Source organism: Netta rufina, assembly GCF_964035555.1.
Source record: "Netta rufina genome assembly, chromosome: 2".
NCBI classification, from domain to species: domain Eukaryota; kingdom Metazoa; phylum Chordata; class Aves; order Anseriformes; family Anatidae; genus Netta; species Netta rufina.
In genome coordinates this window covers 41,963,385-41,985,437 of record NC_140124.1, presented here as the reverse complement: position 1 = coordinate 41,985,437, position 22,053 = coordinate 41,963,385, and the positions used below count along the sequence as shown (strand labels likewise).

The following is a 22,053-nucleotide window of genomic DNA, read 5'->3' as shown; positions in this document are numbered from 1 at the left end:
GTGTAAGTCCTACCAGCTGTACCAGTCACTGCACTGGTGTTCCTCCTCACCTGCTTCCTGCTAGGCCTGAAAAGAAGGAACACCCACACTGCTGCTGTTCCTGTCTGTAGTGAGCAGTGGTGGTACAAGCCTGAGTGAAAGCCAGGAGAGCAGGGTGCTGGCAGCACAGGGCACTGCCTCTACGAGGATGCTTACCCCAGCCCAAAGCGTGTCTGTCCAGGCTTTTGCCAAAAATGATGAACAAAAACCTCTGAATGGAGAGCCTCTAAGTGTAGCAGGTCTTCCTTCACATTGGAGTAGCAGAACAGTTGCTGTCTTTGAGATATAACTAAATGAGGGTCAGCATCTATCTTAGGATTCCTCTGATGGGGGAAAAAAAATTAATTACAACTAATTGATTTGAAATACTTCTCGTTTGTTTGTTTTCCAAGATGCTTGCACCAAGATGCCAAGAGCAAGTACATGTGTAAGAAACTCTAGTCCACAGAACCCACTAGAGTCCATAGAACCCCTTCTGTGTTGGCTACTTGTAGAGCTGGGTGCCACTTAAGCTTGCCTGGACAGCCAGAATGCTGTACATCTTTTAGCCTTTGTTTCTCAAGCATTCCCTAATCTTCCAGACAATCCGCTATCTAATAGCTGAAGCAGTATTATTGTTGTTATTGTTCCAAAAAAGGGCAAGGACTACACCACAATGTTACTGTAAGTACTTTACATCCATACGTCTCTGAGGTTGGTTTGCATTTCCCACTTGAGTAGCTTTGGAGCAATACCAGTTTTGTGGCAAAACAGTATGCAAAGTAAGTCAAATGAAAAAATGGCAAATATTACTTCTTCAGGCTAATTACTGCTTTTAAAACAAGCCACCGTTGTTACAATGTAACTTTCATCATCATAGTCTTTCCTTACCTGTAAAGAAATGTCTTATTTTGGGGTATCTTTTGAAATGGTAATATGAAGAGTTTCACAACGTCAGTCACTGTACCCTCCAGTGATGCATTTGAGAATTCTCCAGTTCAGCAGCTTCAGTTATACTTTTTTGTATACAAAAGATCCTCTGTATACCTCTCTTTTTGCAGGGACTTTGTTATACCTAATTTTTGCACCAAGATGAATGGATGTTTAAGAACTGACCAGCATCTTCAGTGCATAGTTTATGTACTCATCCATAATAATTTTGCAAGTGTGGTCACTTACCACTTTTGAAAGATGGAAGCGTGTATCATCATCTCCATGCTGAAGAATCAAAGTGGGGGAGGATGCTGCTCTCCATGATTTTTTTAACGTGTTTTCTGCCTTCAGTGTGTCTTCTATTGTCAAGGAAAATATAGACTGGACAACTCCTCTCCTCTGGAGCTGAAGCAGCAAGGCATGGGGCAACCCTCCCTTCTGACAATGCAGAGTCAAACTATGAGTCATAGCACTTGAGAAAGTAAGTAGTATTAGGCACTCATTTTCATGAAAATGGTGAAGCAAATTGGTCCAAGGAGCTTTTCCCTTCTGCATTTGGTGCCCTTCTTGAAAGAACATGGAGAATGTTTCCGTCTACCCTCAACTTTGATGAGAAAATACACCAATTTCAGTATACACCCCATTTAAAACCACTTCATACAGCTTAAATTATTCACCCTGAAATTTTTATGTAGCTTGTCACATACAACTAGATAAAATAACAAACAGCCTTTCAGAATTTAAAGCTTGTGACAAAGTCTCAGGTCCAGAGGGGACCTTTGTAATTTCTCTTGCGAACCATGAGAGCATGCTTTATAGCCTTTATTACAGAAAGTAAAAAATGTAGACCTTGCAAGTTCAGTGATTTTATTTACATCTCATTTGTGGAATTTCAGCTAAATTCCACACAGAGAAGTACTGATGATTAATAAGAAATGTTTAAATCAAGTTAAGTTGGATATAAAATTTGAAAAGTTCATTTTAAATCTTAATTATATATTTGAAGTAATCTTCTGTTTCTTTTTCTTAATTCCAGTTGCTCTGTATTCTTCTCTTTGCTTCAAATATTCTGTTTTGCATTCTTCATAGAATGATGGATCAGAATAGCTACAGGACAAACAAAATACTGTGTTACATCTTGGGATATGGAACAGATACTACAAGAACAGCACCCAAAACTGATCTTCCTTCCACACCCACGAAAGTTGTCTGCTTTCAATAATGTGTGTGTTTTGTTTTTGTTTTTAGGAAGCACAGAAGCAGTGAAACTTATCTTCCTAAAATCTAAATACAGAGCTGGTCTGCATTCTCTTCTAGCAGTGCTCTCTCTTGAGGCAGAGGCCTTTTCATGCTTATGCACTGAAACCATAAAGAAAGCAGAGAAAGGGAAATACTTCTGATATTTGAATAAAGCCAAATTATTCCTTATTATTTGCAGTTAGCTTCCTCAGTATGAGAATCTACTGGATAACATGCATATTTTCATACCTGGACAGCTACTCTGGGTTTAATGGGAACAAGGTTAAGTTTATGGCTTCAATAGTAAACACGTAGGGCCTTGGATCGTTACATTTATTTTACTTGTAAGTTTAAATACATTTATTCAAGCACTAAATACATTTTCCACAGTGCATGCTTGGTTTTTGTGCTGTGTTTTTTTAAACAGGCAGAATTTACCACATGGACGCATAGACCACTGAAACTGAGCAACTCCAGGAAGTTCTTGCTGCAATTGGGCTTGAACACTTTCCTAGCTGCAAAGGTTTTCCATCAATTCCTAACCACCTGAGACCAGCTGCCACTACTTTAAAGGCGTTTCACATGAACTGCTGGTTTAACACGGCAGGACATGCATTCCACCCAAAAACAAACCACCTCTGCCTGCATCAAGCTCAAAAGACACTAACCCTCACACTAAGAAATTCAAGAATCACTTCAGGCTGATGGCAGTGGGGCTAAATTGCGACTCAAAATGAGTCCCAGATCCACTGTGGGTGGCATCAGGTCAGCCCTTCTAATACCTTAATTTCCTAGTGCTGTTTTCAGGAAATTACCACCCAGCTCACAAGCAAAACCCTTTTGAGAGTTAGTACTTAATTTCAGATGAGTACAGCCAAAAACGTAGCAAAACAAGCTGGCAAGGGACTTACTAGCCAACCAGGCAGTCCTTCAGTGCTGTGTTCTCTTTCCGACACTTCACCACCATGAGAAAACCAGTTTCTTTACAGCATTTAGTAAATGCTATGGAGGAAAAAAAAAAGACAATTGGTAGGAAAATATAAAAATATATAAATATTTTACATTATTTCAACTTTATAATTGTTTTAATTAGATACAATATTATCTATAAATATAAAATATATTTATAAACTCTTTGTATGTGTATACTATTCTACTTCCAGAACAAGTCAGTGAGACGCTGAAACACAAATAGTTTGGGGGGCTGGGAGCGGGAAGGAAAGTCATGCTTACGGCTGTTTTCATCTAGGAGTAGCTCAAATATGCCTCATTGTTACCAGCACCCTGTACAGATGTTTCCCTAAGTAATAAGCTAGATAAGAATGAGCTGTTAGTCCTACCAGAAGATTTCAGAGTGTTTTGTTCAAAGGAGCCTACGTTAGTAAGCATCAGGTAGAAAAAGAAAAGCAGAGAGAGAAAGCCAGTTGTCCAAGATCATCCGGTGACCAAGCCAAGAACAAAGTCCAATCTACCGTGTCCCTTTCCAGAGTTCCACCTCCTTCTCCTCTTCCAAGCTCTTCCTGGTAGTTATCGACTATGCAACGAGTTGAGGACAGACGAACATCGCTACATTCTTAAATATCCTTCATAAAACTTACGGCTTTGCTTGCTGCTCCTGGCTCGAGCCTGGGCTCCCCCTGAGCGTGTCTACGAGGCCTGGAGGTGGAGCAGATTTGGCCTCACTGCATCTACCCTCTGCTTCCTTCCCTTCCCCACGTATTAAACTGAATCTCAACCCACGATTTTTATTGCCAGCATATGCCTGTATTAGGCTTTTCATAAATAACACCAGAAAACCCTTAACCTTTTAGTGTCTGCTCAAAGTCTTGGTGACTGTGTGGCATCCTTGCCCTGCCAAAATTGTATCTTGGCAAAACTCTGCGAAAAGTGATGTCTCACCACCAAGTTTGAACATATTACCATTGAGCACTTCGACACACACAGCACCTCACGTTACACACTGGTTGCACCACCACACTCCACTTGAAAATGTACCAGATCAAAGTATGGAAAAAAAAAGGATTAAATTAACTGGTTAATTACTAGTTGGAAAGACACAGTAACCTGTGCTCAAAGATACCTATTAACAACCATGTTCAATTTCTCAGCCCTCCTTTGGTATCTATTTTAGTTTTAGACCCTAAATCACCCTAATATACAATTTTGAGGACACTTCTGAACAGCTGAAGTTTATGAAGCAGCCTAACACTATGGGGAGCATGCTATTAGGTTATCAAAATGTTTCTTCGACTTTTAAAGGTGACTCTAACATTTTTCCTGTTGTTTCCTGGAGCGTTTAACATTGAATGTCCCTACCTCAGCACCTCAGAAATATCATACCTATTATCACATTTCTAAAAATGCCCTTTGTTTCTCTGCAAAAAACATCGGAAGTCTTCGAAAGATCATGGTTCAGCTAGTGACCAGCTTCATTTCTGCTCTCTACAGGCGCTTCCCTTAAGTGCTGTGCTGTTTTTCTGTAGTAATCATTCCTCCTGGAAGCTGTGAAGTAAAAAAACCACCCAAGACAACAGGAGGTCCCTCTCACTTGTTAGCTCAGCAGCCTTGATTGGCTCAGGGCGTGATGTCCCCGTGAACAAAACCTGAGCTGCAGCTGCAAGCATTCCCCCGCTCCAAAGGCCCCGCTTGTGGTGCGCGGTCGGGCAAGTAGAAAGCGCTGCTGCCAAGTGATAAAACTGCTCCCAGCTATCCAGCTTCAGCAGCGCTGATGCCTAATAACGGAGGGAAAAAAAGGAGCAGGTTGAAAGGTATCAGGCATCCCCTTACAAGCACACAAAACTTAAATCATTTCTCTCATTTCCAGCACTTTGAAATCCCTTTGACAGCCATGCGAGGACTGCGGTGCAGGATGGGTTTAGGTGTAAGTGTTTATCAGAAACATGGAGAACGTTGTTTTATTTTTAATTGTGCTCTGCCTTGCTCACAACTCTTTCATGAAACAAAGCAGCTCGCTGTTGATCATCACAAAGTATCACAGCTACTGGCCTGGGGAATAATCTCACCAATAGCACACAATAGCTCCAGATAGCATCTCAGACCAAGAATTCATCTCCATCTCCTTAATCTGACCATCACCACACATTCCTCACTCGGGCAATGCCTGCATTGTAGACCAACACTTCAGGGCGCAGAGCGACACGCCACAAAAGGAGCGGGTACGCAGGATGTGATTACAAACCCATTGTAGCTGAACATTTTAACAGCTACGAGCAGAAATCAGGGCTCTGGGGACCCCAGCCTCGAGCTCCAAACGAGCCCGTTTGCTGATACCGCCTGAGATAGGAAGAACAATTGCTCTCAGAGCAGAATTGATCTTTGAGTAATTGCGGGCACAATCCCACCTTTACACCCTTAGCAAGTAGCTTTCCATGACTCTATAAGCACGTGGGGGGAAACACCATTTTCTTTCTCCTTGCCACAACAGACCCTCAGGTAGCGGTGAAACTAGAAGTGAATTTGGGTCAGCCTGCAAATTCAGTGCAACAACACCAAGAAATGGAGCAGGTTTCAAACAAACAATACAAGTTACCTCCATCATTAGGAACTGGAGTGTTTTAACTTTTCTTCCCAGTATGACAACTGAAATTGATCCACAGCTTTAAAGAGATGAGAAATCAACACAAGCTGAAATATTATTTCCAAGTTGGCAGTGTTTGATTTAATCAAGGAAGAACAATGACCATACACATCGTTCTACACTGCTGGGAGTTATTTGATGCTTTACTAATCCAGACCAACAGCGTATTATTATTTGCACTTACCAGAGCCAGGCATCTCCAGCCAGCATGCTGCAAGTGCTCCCTCCTCTCAACATGCTTTAAGAGACACATGATGGTGTTAACCTCCTAAATACTCGCCCTACCACTGAAAGCTGCTGAGCATGGAAACTCAAGCACAGCGTGGCCTCTACTCAGAGCTGACAGAGCTGATCGGCAGCACTAGCTGAGAAGCAGAACAAGAGGCAGCACAAGCTAAATAAAACGAGGGATGGAGTGAAAACGCCTTGCTGGATGGAAAACATCAGCTTGAGCTCCTCAAAGCTCTTGCAAAGAAAACCCTACCACTCGGCTCCCGTGATTTTCAGGGACAGATGTGAGGGCCTCGTGCCACTGAGGAGCCCTTCCACAGCCCGGCTGGGGAGCACTCGGGCACTGAGAAGCATGGGGAAGCCACCAAGTCCTGACCCCAGCAGCTGCTGACTCCAGGCCTCCACCTGCCCAGCATCAAAGAGCAGCGTTATCCCAGCTCCAGCTCCTTGAGAAAGCAGGGCACAGAAAACACTGGGAAGAAGAGCTGCTCTGTAGGTCCTGGCACATGTAAAGTCACAAGAGAACAGATGTAGTTTTTAAAACCCTTCTAAAACTATTGCTCAAGGTGTCTAAGCCAACTTTGGTTTTGTTTTATTAAAATTTATCCTGTTTGTAAATTCTACACGAATAATGTTGGAGGCACAAAGAATTATTCTTGAATGTTTGCCCCTTATTTAGTATGTTTGATGGGTGATTAAGAACTGCATTAGGTTACAGAGCTCTCTTTTTGTTAAGATTTCTTTGAGAGCTAGAAGACTGACACAGTGAAGAAATTTGTACACAAAAATCTTTACAGTCCTTATAAATCTTTGCTAAAAAATAGTCAGGATTTTAAAAGATTGTTTTTCCCTATTAATTTTGAATAGCTTCCCCCCCTCTAATTCTGTTTTATAACTAGACTACAAGATAGTATGAGAAACAGATGGAAACTGAAGTGAAATTGGGCAATAGTTCACTTATCTCAGGGTAAAGTCTGGATAAATGATTTCCCCATCCATCCAAGCAGGCGGAGAGGCACATGCAATATTCAACACATTAAAAGAGATGATTTTCAAACTTTGAAAGATCGGATGCATTACCAGAAAGTTAGTTACCACAAGGTTGGTGGAGGTCCACCACCAGATGTCCCGGTACATACAATTCTAAATTTAAAGAAATAAGAAATAAAAGGGAGAGTACTGCCCGTTTTTTCTCTTAGAACATATTTATAGGTTCAAGAAGCATTTGCTTCTGTATGATGAAAATAAAAATTTGCAGGAATTTGATTCGAAGGGCCAAGCCATCATCTGACATAACTTGTCACAATTCTGCGACATAAAGATAATGATTTTCTTCCATACCTTTAAACCAGATGCGGTTCAATTCGACATCTCACTGTCTGCAGACGTGTAAACCGGGGACAAGAAGAATGCAACACCGTATGTAAGATGCAAGGGCTCTTTATGTAGCCTACCACCACCCCCTCTAACCCCCACGTACATAGTGGCAGGCTGCTGGTCTCTTCCCTGTGCTGAATGCAAAATGAAGTGGCAGTACCTGCGCTTTGGACTGCTGCAGAAGTTTCAGTTACAAACACAAAGAAATACCTTCATAGAGAAAGCATAATGCTCTATCACAAGCATTAAAAATAATCAGAAAGTTTTGATTTTCTGTGATTTAATAAACGGGAGCAACCAGCAAACAGGCTGTATTTGTAGGGAATTTTTACATAACATTTATTTTTTAAACTTTTTCCTTTTTTAAATCAGGTATTTATGTCTTTAGGCAAATACGAAAGTCTTCCACGTGCAATGCAAGAGAAGAATAAAACGTGTTTGTGAGTTATCACCAGACAAGCAGCAGCATGGAAACTGGTGATAAAACAAAGCTACAGGATTATTATTATTTTTTTAAGTGTATAAACTACAATATGAAAGCTGTTTAAGTTCTTTTTTTTCTTTTTGCAGACTCATAACAACACGCAGCACTTTGCTATTCCCTCATCTTGCAAAGCGTTGTGCAATTAATATGATACTGAACTGCCACTTCTCAATCATTGTGTATCTCTTTTCCACATGTTCTTGTACATAAAATAAATGAAATATTCCCCATTATCAAGATAAATTGATCCTCTCGGGTCTGGCTCTAGTTTATTTAAAGACTTTACAATTTTACTACTTAAGAGAAAGTCCTACAGAGGTGTTATCTCACCATTTATATTTTCTCAACACTTATGATACTGCTATCACACTCTTAAAATAAAAAAATAAAAAAAATAGCTTGTATCACGATCCAGACCAGCCTTATGCTCTACTCCTGGGGTATTTTTTTTCCCTTGCAAAAAAAAGGAAATCGTTTTATCCAGGGTTTGGATCGGTCCTGGAGCTCTACCATGGGGTGGAGAAAAGAATTCCAAGTACTGGAGGGATTTGGGGGTCGATGGTAGGAGGAGGAAGAAACAGTTGTGTTAAAACATAAACGAGGACAAGATTTTAAAACCTATATTTATAAAATTTGTACAAAATCATTAAAGTGACACAAAACTTTATCAGCAACATTTTACGGCGAAGTCATTGTGCTTTTAATTTTGTACTAAATTGTGATTTCTTCGCTTGTTACTTGGAAGATTATTCAGTATGCAGAGGGTAGATCACTGGTGCATTTAATGAGCCAGAGCAAGTAGTAGGATGAACATGAGAAGATTGTTTTACATAGCAGTGTACAAGCTGTTTGATATTTCTAACACAGTACAAAAGAAAGCTTCTCTGTAGATTGATCATGGTTCAGTTAACATCACTGAATATCTAATACCTCCAACTCAATTAATTCTCACCTGATTAAGATCAGTCTGATATTCAAACTAAATCATCTCTCCAGTCAAGTAGAAATCAATATTTCTGATTTTACTTTTAAATTACAATAACAAATAAAATACGTGCATCGTCAGTATGCCAGGAGAAGCTTTCCCATTCTGGTCTACTATGGTTTGCATAACACAGCTGATTAAAGAATTATTCTAATTTGAGCAACAATATATATAAGACTCGGATTAATTTGAATAGAGGGAGATAGCATGAAATAATTAAATGCATCTTATATAGGGCAAAGAGAAAATTGACATAAAATAACCTTGATTCTTTCAAGTGAACCTGTTATCAGATCAAATACTTTGTCTCCACAAATATTCAGCTGATAAAACACACAGTCATATACTTTCCCTTTTCCTGCCCATCACCACCTCCCCAAAAAGCTGCTCCATTTCAGCTTTTCCAGCTCCAGCGTGGACATTCACCACGTTAAAGGTATCTCCTCCTGACCAATCTTCCAATCTTCTCCAGAGCACCATGGAAAACCAGCTTTGTCTTAAAACATACAACGCAGACAGGATCCTCCAATACACCACAGCGTACCCTGAGCTCCTCTACAAAACGCTGAGAAGTCACTCATCTTTAAGAGGTAAACAGACAGCAAGAGAGCTGTCGGGAAGGCAGACAGCACAACTGTGACATGCAGAGGAAGAGTAGTTTCCCCCAAATTAGAAACTGTTTCTCTAAACACGTTGCCTTGGGGAAGAAAATGTGTTACCAATATCCTAGAAACAAATCTGAAGACTCTGCTCCAGGGGACACTTACAATTAGAGACGAGAAGATGACATACTGGATCAGACAAAGGGCCCAGCCGTCCTGCATGCTGTCTTTCTCAGAAGTCAGTAGTAGCTGCTTCAAAAAAAAAAGGTGCCAGAAAGTCTACATTACGGCACAGCATTTTCTCAAGTGAAGTTTCTTCCTAACCCCCTATCGACTGTAAGCTTGGCTTGTACCTTAAAGCACAAACTTCTCACATGCCTTTCAAAACACAATCACTTGCACAGTAGGTCTACACTGACAAGCCTCTGAGGGAAGAGGAAGAAGAAAGATGAAAAATCTTCTCCTAAATACATCTCCTAAATCTTCTCCTAAACACATCATAGGTAATACAAGATCCTGCCTATGGCCAACTGCTCGTACCTGGCAAGAGCACTTCTTTTCTGAAATTAAGGCCTACAAGGGGCTTTGCAAAGGAATCTAGGAAATCAATGGCTTCTTCAAATTCTGTTTTAAAATCCGTGCATAATTTATGTTGTTGTTTTTAAAGATCAGTACCATGACAATTCTGATTATTACAAGGGCATGCAGAGATGCTCCACCACTGTCTGTATCAGAACCGATGCCATTGCTCAGCTGTTGATTTACATTTCTTACAGAAACCGTAGCAGGGATTTTGTTGTTTTTAAACCTATCATTAAAGACTGAATTTATGGAAAAAAGGTTAAGAAACTAGCACCAAGGAGTCATAAAAATCAATAAAGCAGTGCATGACAAAGACATAGTCCCATTTGCACATGATGCAGAGGTTTGTACTTGGGGAACCTCTTTCCCTGTCACTATCCATGCTGTGACATCTAAAATTTGCTCACATTTAGACTGAGAATTGTGGACATTTGTTTGAGGTACAGCCAGAAACCCTAAAGCAAGGCACTGCCCCAAACAACAGTAGGGAAGAACTTCTGTCTGTCCCTTCTTCACAGAAGATCGTTGGGGCCTTTTCTTCCAAATTTCATAATGACCACTAAGAGATGGCGAATGAAACTGAAAAGCAGCAAGTGTAAGAAAGATGCAAATTGTTTCATTTTAAACAAAAACGAAGACAAAGCCAAGTACAGTAATTCAAGCCAGCACGATTAGTACAACAGGAAAAACAGACAACTACTTAAACTGATAACAAAACCATGCCACGTTGCAGTAATTAGAGTTAGAAACAGAGTTGTCAAATATATATATACACGCACATCTACATACATACGCATGTGATCTCATGGTATTTTCAGCAGGTCTTAGTTCTGCTGCTTAGACAAGGACAGGTCAGGTCTCCTCACTGTATCTTTGTGTATCAGTACTGCATGAAACACGTCTGATTCAAACAGCTTTTGTGGGATGCGGGGTGGAAAAGTTATAGTTTTTAATTTAATAGGAACTCCAAATGCACAAATGAAACTCGACCTGTGGAAATGTTTTCTTAAGTAACCACAAAGCCAGAAGAAAAGATTTTTATTTTTTTTAGAAAAAGTGCACCTTAAAATGTAAGATGTCTTTGTTCATTACAACTTCAACAGAACATAGACTTAAACAGCAAACGGAGCTTTGGCAAAGATGACGCCTTGAAATACCTACTCGTTAGTTTGCAGTAGTAGGCACAAACTTGACCCGTGTCTGATCTCTCATCCTGGATTTCCAGATTTGTCAGCTTTTTCTGTTCTTGTTTGTGTTACATCTGTAAGTATACATACATACAAATGCATACGTATGTGTGTTCTGCCCCAGACACAGGACTACAGCACAGCAGCACTGGCAGGAAGTTCTAGCAAGCCAGCTCTGAAGAGCTAAGAGGCAAGCCCTCCTGCCCCTGGCTAGGCAAGACACCCAGAGCACAGCATTAGAGAGAAGAGGGTTGTGTCCTCAGAAAGATGAAGATGGGAGAAATTGCAAGGGCACAGCTATTATGTGTGAGGCTTTACAGTGACTGTGCTTTCTCAGGCAAGAGGGATTTAAGTGCTCAAAGACAACAATCTGCTGGGCAGATTCAGGCAGATTCTTCAAGGCAAGCAGACCTCTTTTTAAATAAATAAATCCTTTTAAGCAAATAAAAAAAAAAAAAAGTTGATGTGATACAGTTTACCTGGGTAAATGATGATTTGCCTACAGAAGATACTTGCTTTAGGAATGTTCTTGTCAAGTGCAAGCACTTCCTTACACACAGGTCTGGGTAACCCCTGCCCAGCGAGCACAGCCACCCAGTTAAACGACGCTGGTTTGTAACAACTGCTTTCTTTAAGACTGCCTTGATCTGATTTTCCTCCCAGCCTGCCGTAAGTATCCCTGACATCAAGCGTTACCGTACCAGGCGCTGGAAGAGGCAGAACTGGAACAAATGCAAGTTCCCCCATGGCTACTGTCTGTCACTGCCTGCTCCTATCTGAACGAGTGCATCCGACGTGAGCAGCGCAGGGCGGCCTCGCCGCTGCTCATCCTCCCTTCTCCTGCAGGAGCTGCTGAGCCACGCAGGGACAGCTGAGAAGTTAGCATCACAGCTGAGTAAAAGCAACAACACCCCCCTCCCTCTGTCCCACAGTGACCGACTCCGGAGCTGAACTCTGAGTTTCAATAAAAAGATGTATGAAGAAGACAGACTCACCGCCGGGCAGAAGCAGCAGTAGTGTCCTTCGACCACACGGTGGAGATAGAGCAGGTCATTTATGTAACTCGCAGGGAGGCTGCTCCACAGCTGTTCCACCAGCTCCAGCTTACAGCAGGCTGTTTTGAGATGCATTTCCCCCCCCCCCAGTTCAATTTGCTACGTTTCCAACCATACGATCTTAACTCCAAGTTCAAATACCGATTTTTACGATCATTACTTCCTCCTCTGAATGAAACACAAAATCCTTTAAGAAAAAGCCAAACTGATTTCAGGCTTTCAGCTGGAGGGTGGGGGCGTACAGAACGGGGCCAAAATTGCAGCCTGCTGCCAAATCCAACAAGGATGCAATATTGAAGAATACACTTGTGCTCCTTACAAGGAGCAAGTGACCTTCCCTTACAGATAACAGTTCTTCCCATGAGCTGTCCCAACCATCATTCCAACAGCTCCAAAATGGGCTACCATGTACTTAATCTTGTTTTGCAGTATGTATTTAGTCTCTTTTTTCTTTTTTTTTTTTTTTTAATTAGTAGCCTTCAGCGTATGCTGGTGTGGAGGTGTGGGAAGCATTTGTGTTGGATGAGGTACATACTAGTCAGTGCTTTAAGGATGACAGAACCAGAAGCACATTTTTTTTGGAAAAAAACTTGTGGTGTTTCTGTATTCTGAATTTTATCCTGAAGACCTTCTGCAATGGTGGCCACATTTCAAAAGAACGTGCATCACTGACTAGGTAGGAAGCCACACCTCCCTATTCATTTCAGGCTTTTAAAGAGCTCAGTCTTAATGTGACAAGAAAGCACACTATCAAAGTTTAGCAAGATCCAGCATTATTTAATACGCTACCTTTATAGATTCGGTCCTATTCAATGCACATCTTTCATTTTCTGTACACTAATACTTGTTTTAAGTATGCTGTCTGGGATAACCAGCTTATTAAAAAGAATTGCGCAGCAAATAATCCAGCCATCATACTCTCCCTGCACCTTTGAAACTGCTGCACAAAGGATGTTTGAAGTGAGAAAGCATCACAGCTCCATGTTTTGCTGGGGTCCCAGAAAACTCTCCATGAGCTGTGAGCACTGCTCTGAGCCTGGCAGCTCTTCCACGCTTCCACATCTTCACAGACTTGCTCACAGGTGTTCCTGCAAGTGACCAAAGCTCTCACCCAAAGTGCACTGCACTATGTGCAACGTATGGGCCCTGCTACAGGCTAAGGCATCAAATGTTTGGGGGTAAAAGGAGCTCACTAAGCTACCTTTGATCTCAAGTAGCAAAGCAAGTTAGCCAGCTGCTGCACAAGGAGTTTGCCACGTGCCCTGCAGGAACAGGGTGAGCATGATTCTCCACTTTATCAGGAATTGTCCCATGCCACACACTCTGCCAGAGCTAGTAACGCATGCTTTCTTCAAGCTTTTCAGAGATGTTGAAGTGAACAGATGAGAGCGATGCTATCCAGAATATATGCAAGATAGGCAGCTTACTACGACCAACTTACAGAGCAGTTGCCATTCTGGAGCAAAGGCTAGAGCAAAAGCTCCAGCTGCGTGCACGCATTCTCAAGCTTGGACGCAGTTTCTTAACTCCACCTATTCTGTCTGCTCCAACTATCTTGTTTCTGATGCAACAAGATTTGAGTAACACAGTCTCACTACTGTTATGAAAGAAACAGCAAAAATAATCACAGAAGTGTGGTTTTACTATTTAGAAAAGCAGCTGCACTTAAAAGTATTTATGTAGCAATTTTATTCCTTAAAGAAGTACTAACAAGGCATCTGCTACAAAACCATTGGCAAATGAAATATTAGAAGGTTATATGAGGAAAACTGAAATGGCTTTCATTTAAGCCACTTTAGTCATGTTTCCTACCGTGGCATGATGATAATTCCTAGGAAATATCATACGCTACCTCAATGAGCAATAAATACTCAGGTTTTGTTAGCTGCTTGCTCAGCAATATGACAAAGTCCCTAACAGCAACAGAAAAGGAGGACAGGAGCTCTAAAAGTTTCGATCACTGGGTTCACAAACATGGTTCCAGTTGCTTTAAGGCCAGACGTGATAGAAGACCCCGTGTGCTAGTCAGGGGAGGCTGAGGACACCAGGAACTTGTACAGCAGCAACACTCAACAGCTAGGATGCAAGCAGGAACTGAGGATCACCCTGAGCTTCTCAGCAGCACCGTTACATCCCTGCGCATCTTTTTGTCTCCCATCTCTGCTTAGGGCTGAAAGATCTTTGGGGCACATCCTAACTTCTCCATAAGGGCAATGAAAATGACCGTGCATACCTCCTCTGCTGATCGGAAATTTTAAGATCAGAATCTGGCCCCAAATCTTTTCTCCATTCTGAACTAAATGAGCTTCACTTGCTGAATGCAGATGTACACATGCCTCCACCACCACCACAGATTTGTCAGCATGTAAGTTTTCCAAAGATTTCTCCCACCTTTATTCTGAAAGAAAAAAACACCCAAAAGCTAGCATATGCTGTATTAATGTAAAACCCCTAGAGGGCAACTAAGCGTCAATTTCAACCTGCATAAATATTCAGCTCCTTGACTAGTTTACAGATTATGTAAACTATTTCCTTCAACCTTGGGTTTTTCCCCTCATTTAGAAGAAATGAATCCTTTTCATTCTCAAATCACATTACTGCTGCCTATTTAGTATAAGTTAATCACAACTGCCCAACCAGAGACTGAGTCCTCAACCCAACAAAGCTCAAACGTGTGTAAGAAAAAGAATAAAGGAAAGAAAACACATGCAAGGGCCTCATTTAAACAAAGACAGAAAACAAGCATATGAAAGTCTGAAATCACTTTCTTTGCATTAAAGCCCTTTAACAATATATCTTGCTTATTATTCAGCCTAGTATTAATTTATTGCATGACATCTGTTTTCTTGTACAGCAGGCTGGTTGCAAGTCACAGATTTAAGCTTATACTGTTGGGATTATTTGCCTGCTTTCTTCTACATATTATGATTTCAGCCTTCTGTATCATAAGTATTTAGGGACAAAAAGAAAAAAAAAAGTGATGAAGCAGGAAAGAAGATGGCAAATAAGTCTAGTTCTGGATAACAGTTTCATTTGTTCTTCAGTCTTCAACCAGAGCTCTGGCCTGCTGCTAGCAGTGAAGAAAAAAAAAGTAATCTGAGCCATAAGAGTCAAAAACCTTCATTCAATCCCAACAGTTCTACCCAAATTTTAAAGTGGTAACTTCTGTGTCCAGCTGAGCCTCATATGTTATGTGGTAGCAGGCATCAACTGCCTTAACCCCTTTTTTCCACCAAATCTTGGTATGAGCTGAAAGGCACTTACTATCCTGCCAGTCCACATCTGCACAGAACCTGCAGACATTTAGGACGTTAGAGAAGGCACAAACAAATCGTTGGGACTCCCAAACTACGTGGAAGCAATTTGAAACAGGGAGGAAAAAATAGCTCAAAGGAATCCTACAGAGATGCTTACAGAGATCGAGGGTTTCTACGTGGCTTTTACAGCAGACCAAATACTCTTACAAAAATCAGCAGCACAACCAGCTGTGTTTTATGCATAACAATGCGATGTCAATACGATGTTAAATCCACGATGTCCATGTCTGTTAAATCTCTTCCTTCTACAGAATTGCAAAAAAAAATATTTTTTGGTTTACATGATTATTCTCTGCCCAGCAATGAACGTCTCAAAAGTTTATGTGCAGTCAGTAACGAGCATTTTCATGAACTTGGTGGCGAAGTGAACAAGATAGATTCCCCAAAACAACTACAAACAATCTGACAGTCATTTTCTGTTTTAGAACTGCTGAAGTTTCACAGTTACTGAACAGAAGCAGCTTTTACCGAACAGCCTTTGCTGAAAGCAGGAGGATTCTTTTCATCCTCACTCCCCAACAAAGGGCTTAAACTTTCTCAAGTTGTTTTAATTGTATAAAATGAAAAAATCCATCACATATACACATAGATGCTTTTTATTTTCAAACTAGTGACAGCAGGAATAGATTTCAGAAGTATAAAATGAGGATGCTTCTATTACAAAAAGCTCTCCAAACAGCGAGCAGAAGACCAATTCAACCCATTGCTGTTATTCAACAGCAATGTGAAACCCTTAGATGTAAACAAGAAAATATTTTAAACCTAGAACATTGGATAGAGCCATAAAGACACCCTTGAAGCTCTGAGTTTGCTTCCTACCCTGTTTAAGACATCAGTAATTAAATCTCTGGTTATGGAACCCCAAACAGTATACGTGCTCCCATTCTATGAAAAATGGTGGCACCTTTCTTTTCATTATCTAGATATATGCTGAAGCCTACATTAAGGTAATAATGCAGAACAATGCCTTTAACAAAACATAAGACCGTTTTAAGCATTATGACCTGACAGAATTTCTTCATGAACTTCCTAGCAGACAGAAAGGATAAGCTTATTTGAACCCACAACAGTCTATCTGCCTGCCTTGCTCTTGCTGGGTCTTGCCTTTTCTACGGTGTTGACTTTTACATCCAAAATTCTTCCAAAAATTATTAAAAGAACATATTGAGAACACAAAGCAAAGAAACAAGGGAAAAAATCAGGACAGATGAAGAATGACAAAGATTATTTACACCAGAAAAAGTAAAGAGTACTTTTCATCACTGGCCTTATGAATTATTTTGACTGGGCTGTCAGATTCACTGTGGAAAGCTACCACCCCAAAGGCAGAAAAAAGTAACGGGCAACAAAATACAGTGTCTGAAGTTGCAGATGGTGGTCAGGCTCTTGTTTAGTAGGCATCGTTTTCTGCAGCCTGAAAGTTCTTCCTGTAAATGTGAATGTCATTTTTAACCCAGTGATACTAACATATTTATTTATTTTTTTTTGTCTGAATTTGCTAAGCTCCTGAAAAGAACCCTGGAACCTCAGGGTCCAGCACCTTCCCTAAGCAGTCTCAGGAGCTCAGCAACAGAAATATTGCTCCAGGATGGTCAATGAAAAATCCTCCTGCCTCCCCCCCCCTTTTTTTTTTTTTTTTCCTCTTTTCCCCTTTTTGCCTTTTTTTGGATAAACAGATTGCCCTATTTATTCCATTCAAAGTGCTGCTTTTATTCAGGCCACTACCAGGAATCTGCCCAATGTCTGAAGGCCTTCACGAGGACATCAGCATTTCAACAGCAGGCTGTGTTCTTTTTTGGTTTGGGATGTTTTATTTTCTTTGCTTTTGTTGTTGTTGTTTTGTTTTTTATATACATACATACGTATTAATAAATGGTACATTTTTACAACATATAAAAACATTTAACTCTTTTCACAAACACATCAGAGAAGTAAAAACCCTGCTCTTTCAAGTGCAAGGTATATTCAGGTACATCAGGAAGCTGGGACATTAAATTACAGAACAAATACAGGTATACTAGACACTGCCACCTTAAAGTGTCTTAAAGTCCAATTCAGCCCTGTATTCCTCTTTCTTAATAAACGTGCTCATCTGAAACCAAGTGTCAAGCCACAGGTGGAAGTACATCTTACACCAGGCCTTCACACTGCTTTTTCAACAACGTTATGAGCATCCAATTATAGCAAAATGTATAGAATATTTCTATCACCAAGAAACAGAGCAAGATTTGGCTCAAACCTGGTTTCAAAGTATCAGCGTGAACTTATACACATATGCAGCCTGTGTGATTTAGGATTTTGAAAAGGACTACTTACATAGTCTTAAGACATGTTGATCTGGAGGCTTCAAGGGCAGCTGGCTTACAAAAAAAACTTAGTTTATGTTAAAGAAGGGAAAAAAGAATGAAAAAAATACTTTCATGAAATTCTGGATGAAGTGCAAGACATTATGTATAATAAATACAAGGAAGTCCTGGACTTGGCTATTAGAATTGAAAAAAGACATTTCAGGCTTCAAGAAACCTTTGTGTAAAACTCTTTTCAGGAAAAAGGTAAGAAGGCAGATCCCTTAATACCATAACTAGTCTCCAAAATCACCTACTATTTCAATTCCTTCCCAGTATTCTGGATATCCAGAGAATTTGTTTACCCCACCACAAGGGTGCTCTTCTACACTATCATCTCTAAAATTCCTAATTTAAGTTCCTGTCCCACTCATTATCCCATAAGAAGGACTACCTTTCATCCTTTGATACCTTTTAAATCATTTGCAGTATCATCTCAAATACATCTAGCACACAGCAGCTACATTGCTTTTCTTGCTCCCTGATCAGAAATTTAAAGCCTCATCTGCACCTCTGACACTCTGTACAGCTCTAGTGTTCCTTGTCCATCCCCTTTCAGATCCCCTCACCAGCTCTGCAGCTCTTGATTCCTCACGCAAAATACTTCTCACCTTCTGTCATACAATTACATTTCATGTAAAGGTATCTATCCTGATCTTAGGCAGCACGCATTCCAAGTGCTCTTTTCTGCAACATTCCTTTCTTCTTGTTTTTGAGAGCATTAAACTGTTAAAAGTAAAATTCAGAGGGTTACAATAGAGCACAAGTGTCTTATGACCCTTTGTTATTGTAGCCTTATTTCTCTCTCAAGCAGACCTGTAAATAGAGCACTCTTCAGCACACGTTTCTCCTACTCTTTTTCTATGCAGCACCACACAGACAATTATTGGAAAAAAATTACAACAGCAACAAAACTCAATTTGGGAGCAGGAAAGAGGGGGATTATTTTTGTTGCCATTATTAAAAAGACCAGAACAGTAACATACAAAAATGTAGTTTTACTCAGCAACAGGCAACACAGTTTCTACTTAAAACAAAGTTATGCCTTGTCAGTGATGTTACCACAGGATCCATCATCTACTATATCAAAGAATAAGTGCCTGATGGACAACTCACTCCATTTAAATTGAGCAATCTTTAGAACTACCATTCCACACTGAAAAAAGAAGGTGAAGATGTTTTTTGCCCCACAGCAGGAAAAAAGTTAGAGATTTCATTAACCACATTGTGATGTTTCCACAACAAAAAAGCATGAAGAAGATTTAGAGCACCACACCTTGTTAAGGGTACGTTTGCTAGCTGAACTGTATTTCAACTTTAACCTGTTTTCCCCTATTGCCTGATAAGGCCAATGAGGCCGATGCCTCCTGTCCCCCTTTGTTTTTGGGTGAGCTGACTCATAATATTCCATGCAACGGTGCATACAACAGGTAGAGTTCTTCAGCCTGCAGGAAATAATGGAGACCAGAACTCTAATTCTCACAAGGCACTGCCTCATAAGACTCAAAGCCTGTTAGATGCATTTGCAGCTATCATTCTGATTCCCGTTTCGCTCAACTAGTCTTTCCTTTTTTCGTGATTCAGATGAGGAATTTTCTTTGGCAAATACACTTGCCAACTTCATGGGTTTTCCAATGAACAAGAACAGTGGACACAACTCTTTCCCCATTGCATTGCCCCAAATACCATACACTCTTTACAAGGTCAAAACACCGCCTGTAGGCTCTCTGAAAGCTCACCATTTATAGGTTCGTAGTTCCAAATTCAGAGCAGCTACTTTTTGACGCAAAAGCTAAGTTCTGTTTTCCACTGCTGAACCTAATGCTATCTGCACAACCCATTCTGACTCTGTTTTCTGTGCAAAAGTAACCCCAGGGTAATATTCATAATTTATATACAACTTAAATATTTATACACATGCATAAGGAATATAGCACGACCTCTTGAAGTATTAGAGTTATTTACACAAAGCGCTGTGTTACTGTTGAATGAAGATGCTGAGGGGGGTTTATATTCCAGGTGTAGAAGCAGCAGCAATGAGGAGAGAAGCGAGGATCCAGATGGGACGGGCAGTTTGTCAGGGGGTCTGATATGGCTAAAGGGTAGAAACAGCTGATAAAAAGGATTTGGACCTTAGTTCCGAGTCCAACATTTCCAGCCATCCAAGAAAGGCACGAAAGGACAAAGAATTGTTTTTCTCATTTCTGCATACACAGGTGAAGTACTTCCAATCTGCACGTTAAAACATTATCTACCCAGTGTCTGAAAGAACACTTCTCTTCCTGAAACTGTATTCCTAACTTCACACCCCAACAGAATGCCTTCATCTCCTCAGAAGAGCTGCAAAAGAAGCTATCCTATTGTCCAAACTCCAGTTGTTCCCTTGGTCAGTCCCCCTCACGGGTATTATTGCCCATGTGCTACAACAATCAACAACCGTGGAGGCATCCTCTATTTAAACCAGCATTTGTTAATATTCTGTAATTAATCTACACTATGTTAATACATTTATGCCAATAAATATATTGAAGGGGAAAACAATTTAAAATTGAGAAACCAATAAAATGTCTAACTGGAGAAAAGCCAAAGAGTAGACAGCCAGATCACAGATAACACATCAAGGTACGAGCTCTGAGCTACCAACTTTAATATCTATACCTAAAAATCTATAACAGGTAAGATAATCAAAATTAAGACAGTGCTTGTAGGATGTGGCAACCTGGCTGAAATTGATATTCATTAGAGTACTCTTTGCATGAATAGGAGCATTTGGACTCTGTGGTCTTTATCAGAGCCCCAGCTGGTAATGGTTGAAGGTTAATGCCTTACCCCATTCTGTTCAATTTTCTGTCCTAATTAGTCCTCCAAATCTATAGCTGTGAGCACCAAGTGTCTGTGCTCAAAAGAAACTAATTAATGCTAGCAAATTAGATCAAGTCCAAAGATCCAACAGCCAAACTCTTAAATGCTCCTTGTTAATAGGAAGTGTAGCTGTCAATAACTGCTGTTGGTGGCTATAATGAGGCCTCTTTCTTTCATTGAAAGTGATTTCATTTCTCTTTGTCCCTGTAAAAGCTGTTCCATTCCCTAATAAAAAAATAAAAAACCCTACACAACTAAGTTGCAGTGGTAAAGCTAGCAGTCTGACCCATTTCTTGTGATCAGCTGGGTTGAAATGACATGGGGGGGTAGGGGGAAAGGAAAAAAAAAAAAAACAAAAACAAATAGGGTAAGTTCCCTCCCCAGACATTTTCTTGGAAGTCCTAACAGTAGTTAGAATACTTCCATTTCCACCACCAAGCCACACAATATGCTCCCATATTTCTTTTCTATGAAATCCCCTAAATTAGCTTTGGCTAGCTAATGCTGTAAGGATCATTCATAAAAGACCAGGAGATCTGGAACTGTAATTTCCATAGAGCTGTTCTCTCTGCTCGGTTTGTTGGAGCAAAGCTCAATATACCATAATCCCTCCAGAGACTGCATTAATTCACATGGTTAAATGTGATGAGAGTAAATGTTGGAAATAGATAGACCTGCATCTTTTCCCAGAGATAAAAACCATTGGGCGCAGACACAAACATCGTAAGAAATCAGCATCTTACTCTCAGAAACGCTAACCAGGGAAAAACACCTAGTCATTTATTACCACTACTAAGTATAGCTGTACACCATCAAAACACATCATTTAAATAACTGACAACCGCACAGCGTGTACAACAGTAATCTCAATGACTTCAAACAGGGTCACGGGGTCACACACAGTATGACTGTAATATACTTTAAAAAATCATGCACTACAATAATTAACATTGCAGATAATATACCAATGGTGGGTAACATTTTTCTCCCCTTCTCTACCTGCAGTTTTGCTGCTCAATTGAAATGATGTTCTCAAATTAGCCTAACCTTTCTCCAGAAAAATGAAGTTGCAGGTAGTAAGGCAGCATTCTTTTTTCACTCTCCTAGAAGACGTCTCTTCCAGTCATAAAGTTTATGATTACTCCCATGCAGCCTCTCAGGATTTCCAAGCTCTGATCAATGCGTACAGCAGCATGTGTAAGAAAGCTCTGGTGACAGCGGCTCAATAAAAAAAGTTG

At 40.4% G+C, this 22,053-nt stretch overlaps 1 protein-coding gene across 1 annotated transcript in view; it reads right to left on the bottom strand.

Annotated features, from left to right (window-relative positions):
- Positions 1–1,713: 1,713 nt before the first annotated feature.
- Positions 1,714–22,053, bottom strand: part of CMC1 (C-X9-C motif containing 1) — a 36,646-nt gene continuing 16,306 nt past the window's right edge. The window contains exons 3-4 of the mRNA XM_084281375.1: positions 3,102–3,192; positions 1,714–2,058 (exon numbers count right to left, since the gene is read on the bottom strand). Coding sequence (XP_084137501.1) covers positions 1,944–2,058; positions 3,102–3,192 — 206 coding nt within the window. The 3' untranslated portion in view covers positions 1,714–1,943. The remainder of the gene's footprint in view (positions 2,059–3,101; positions 3,193–22,053) is intronic.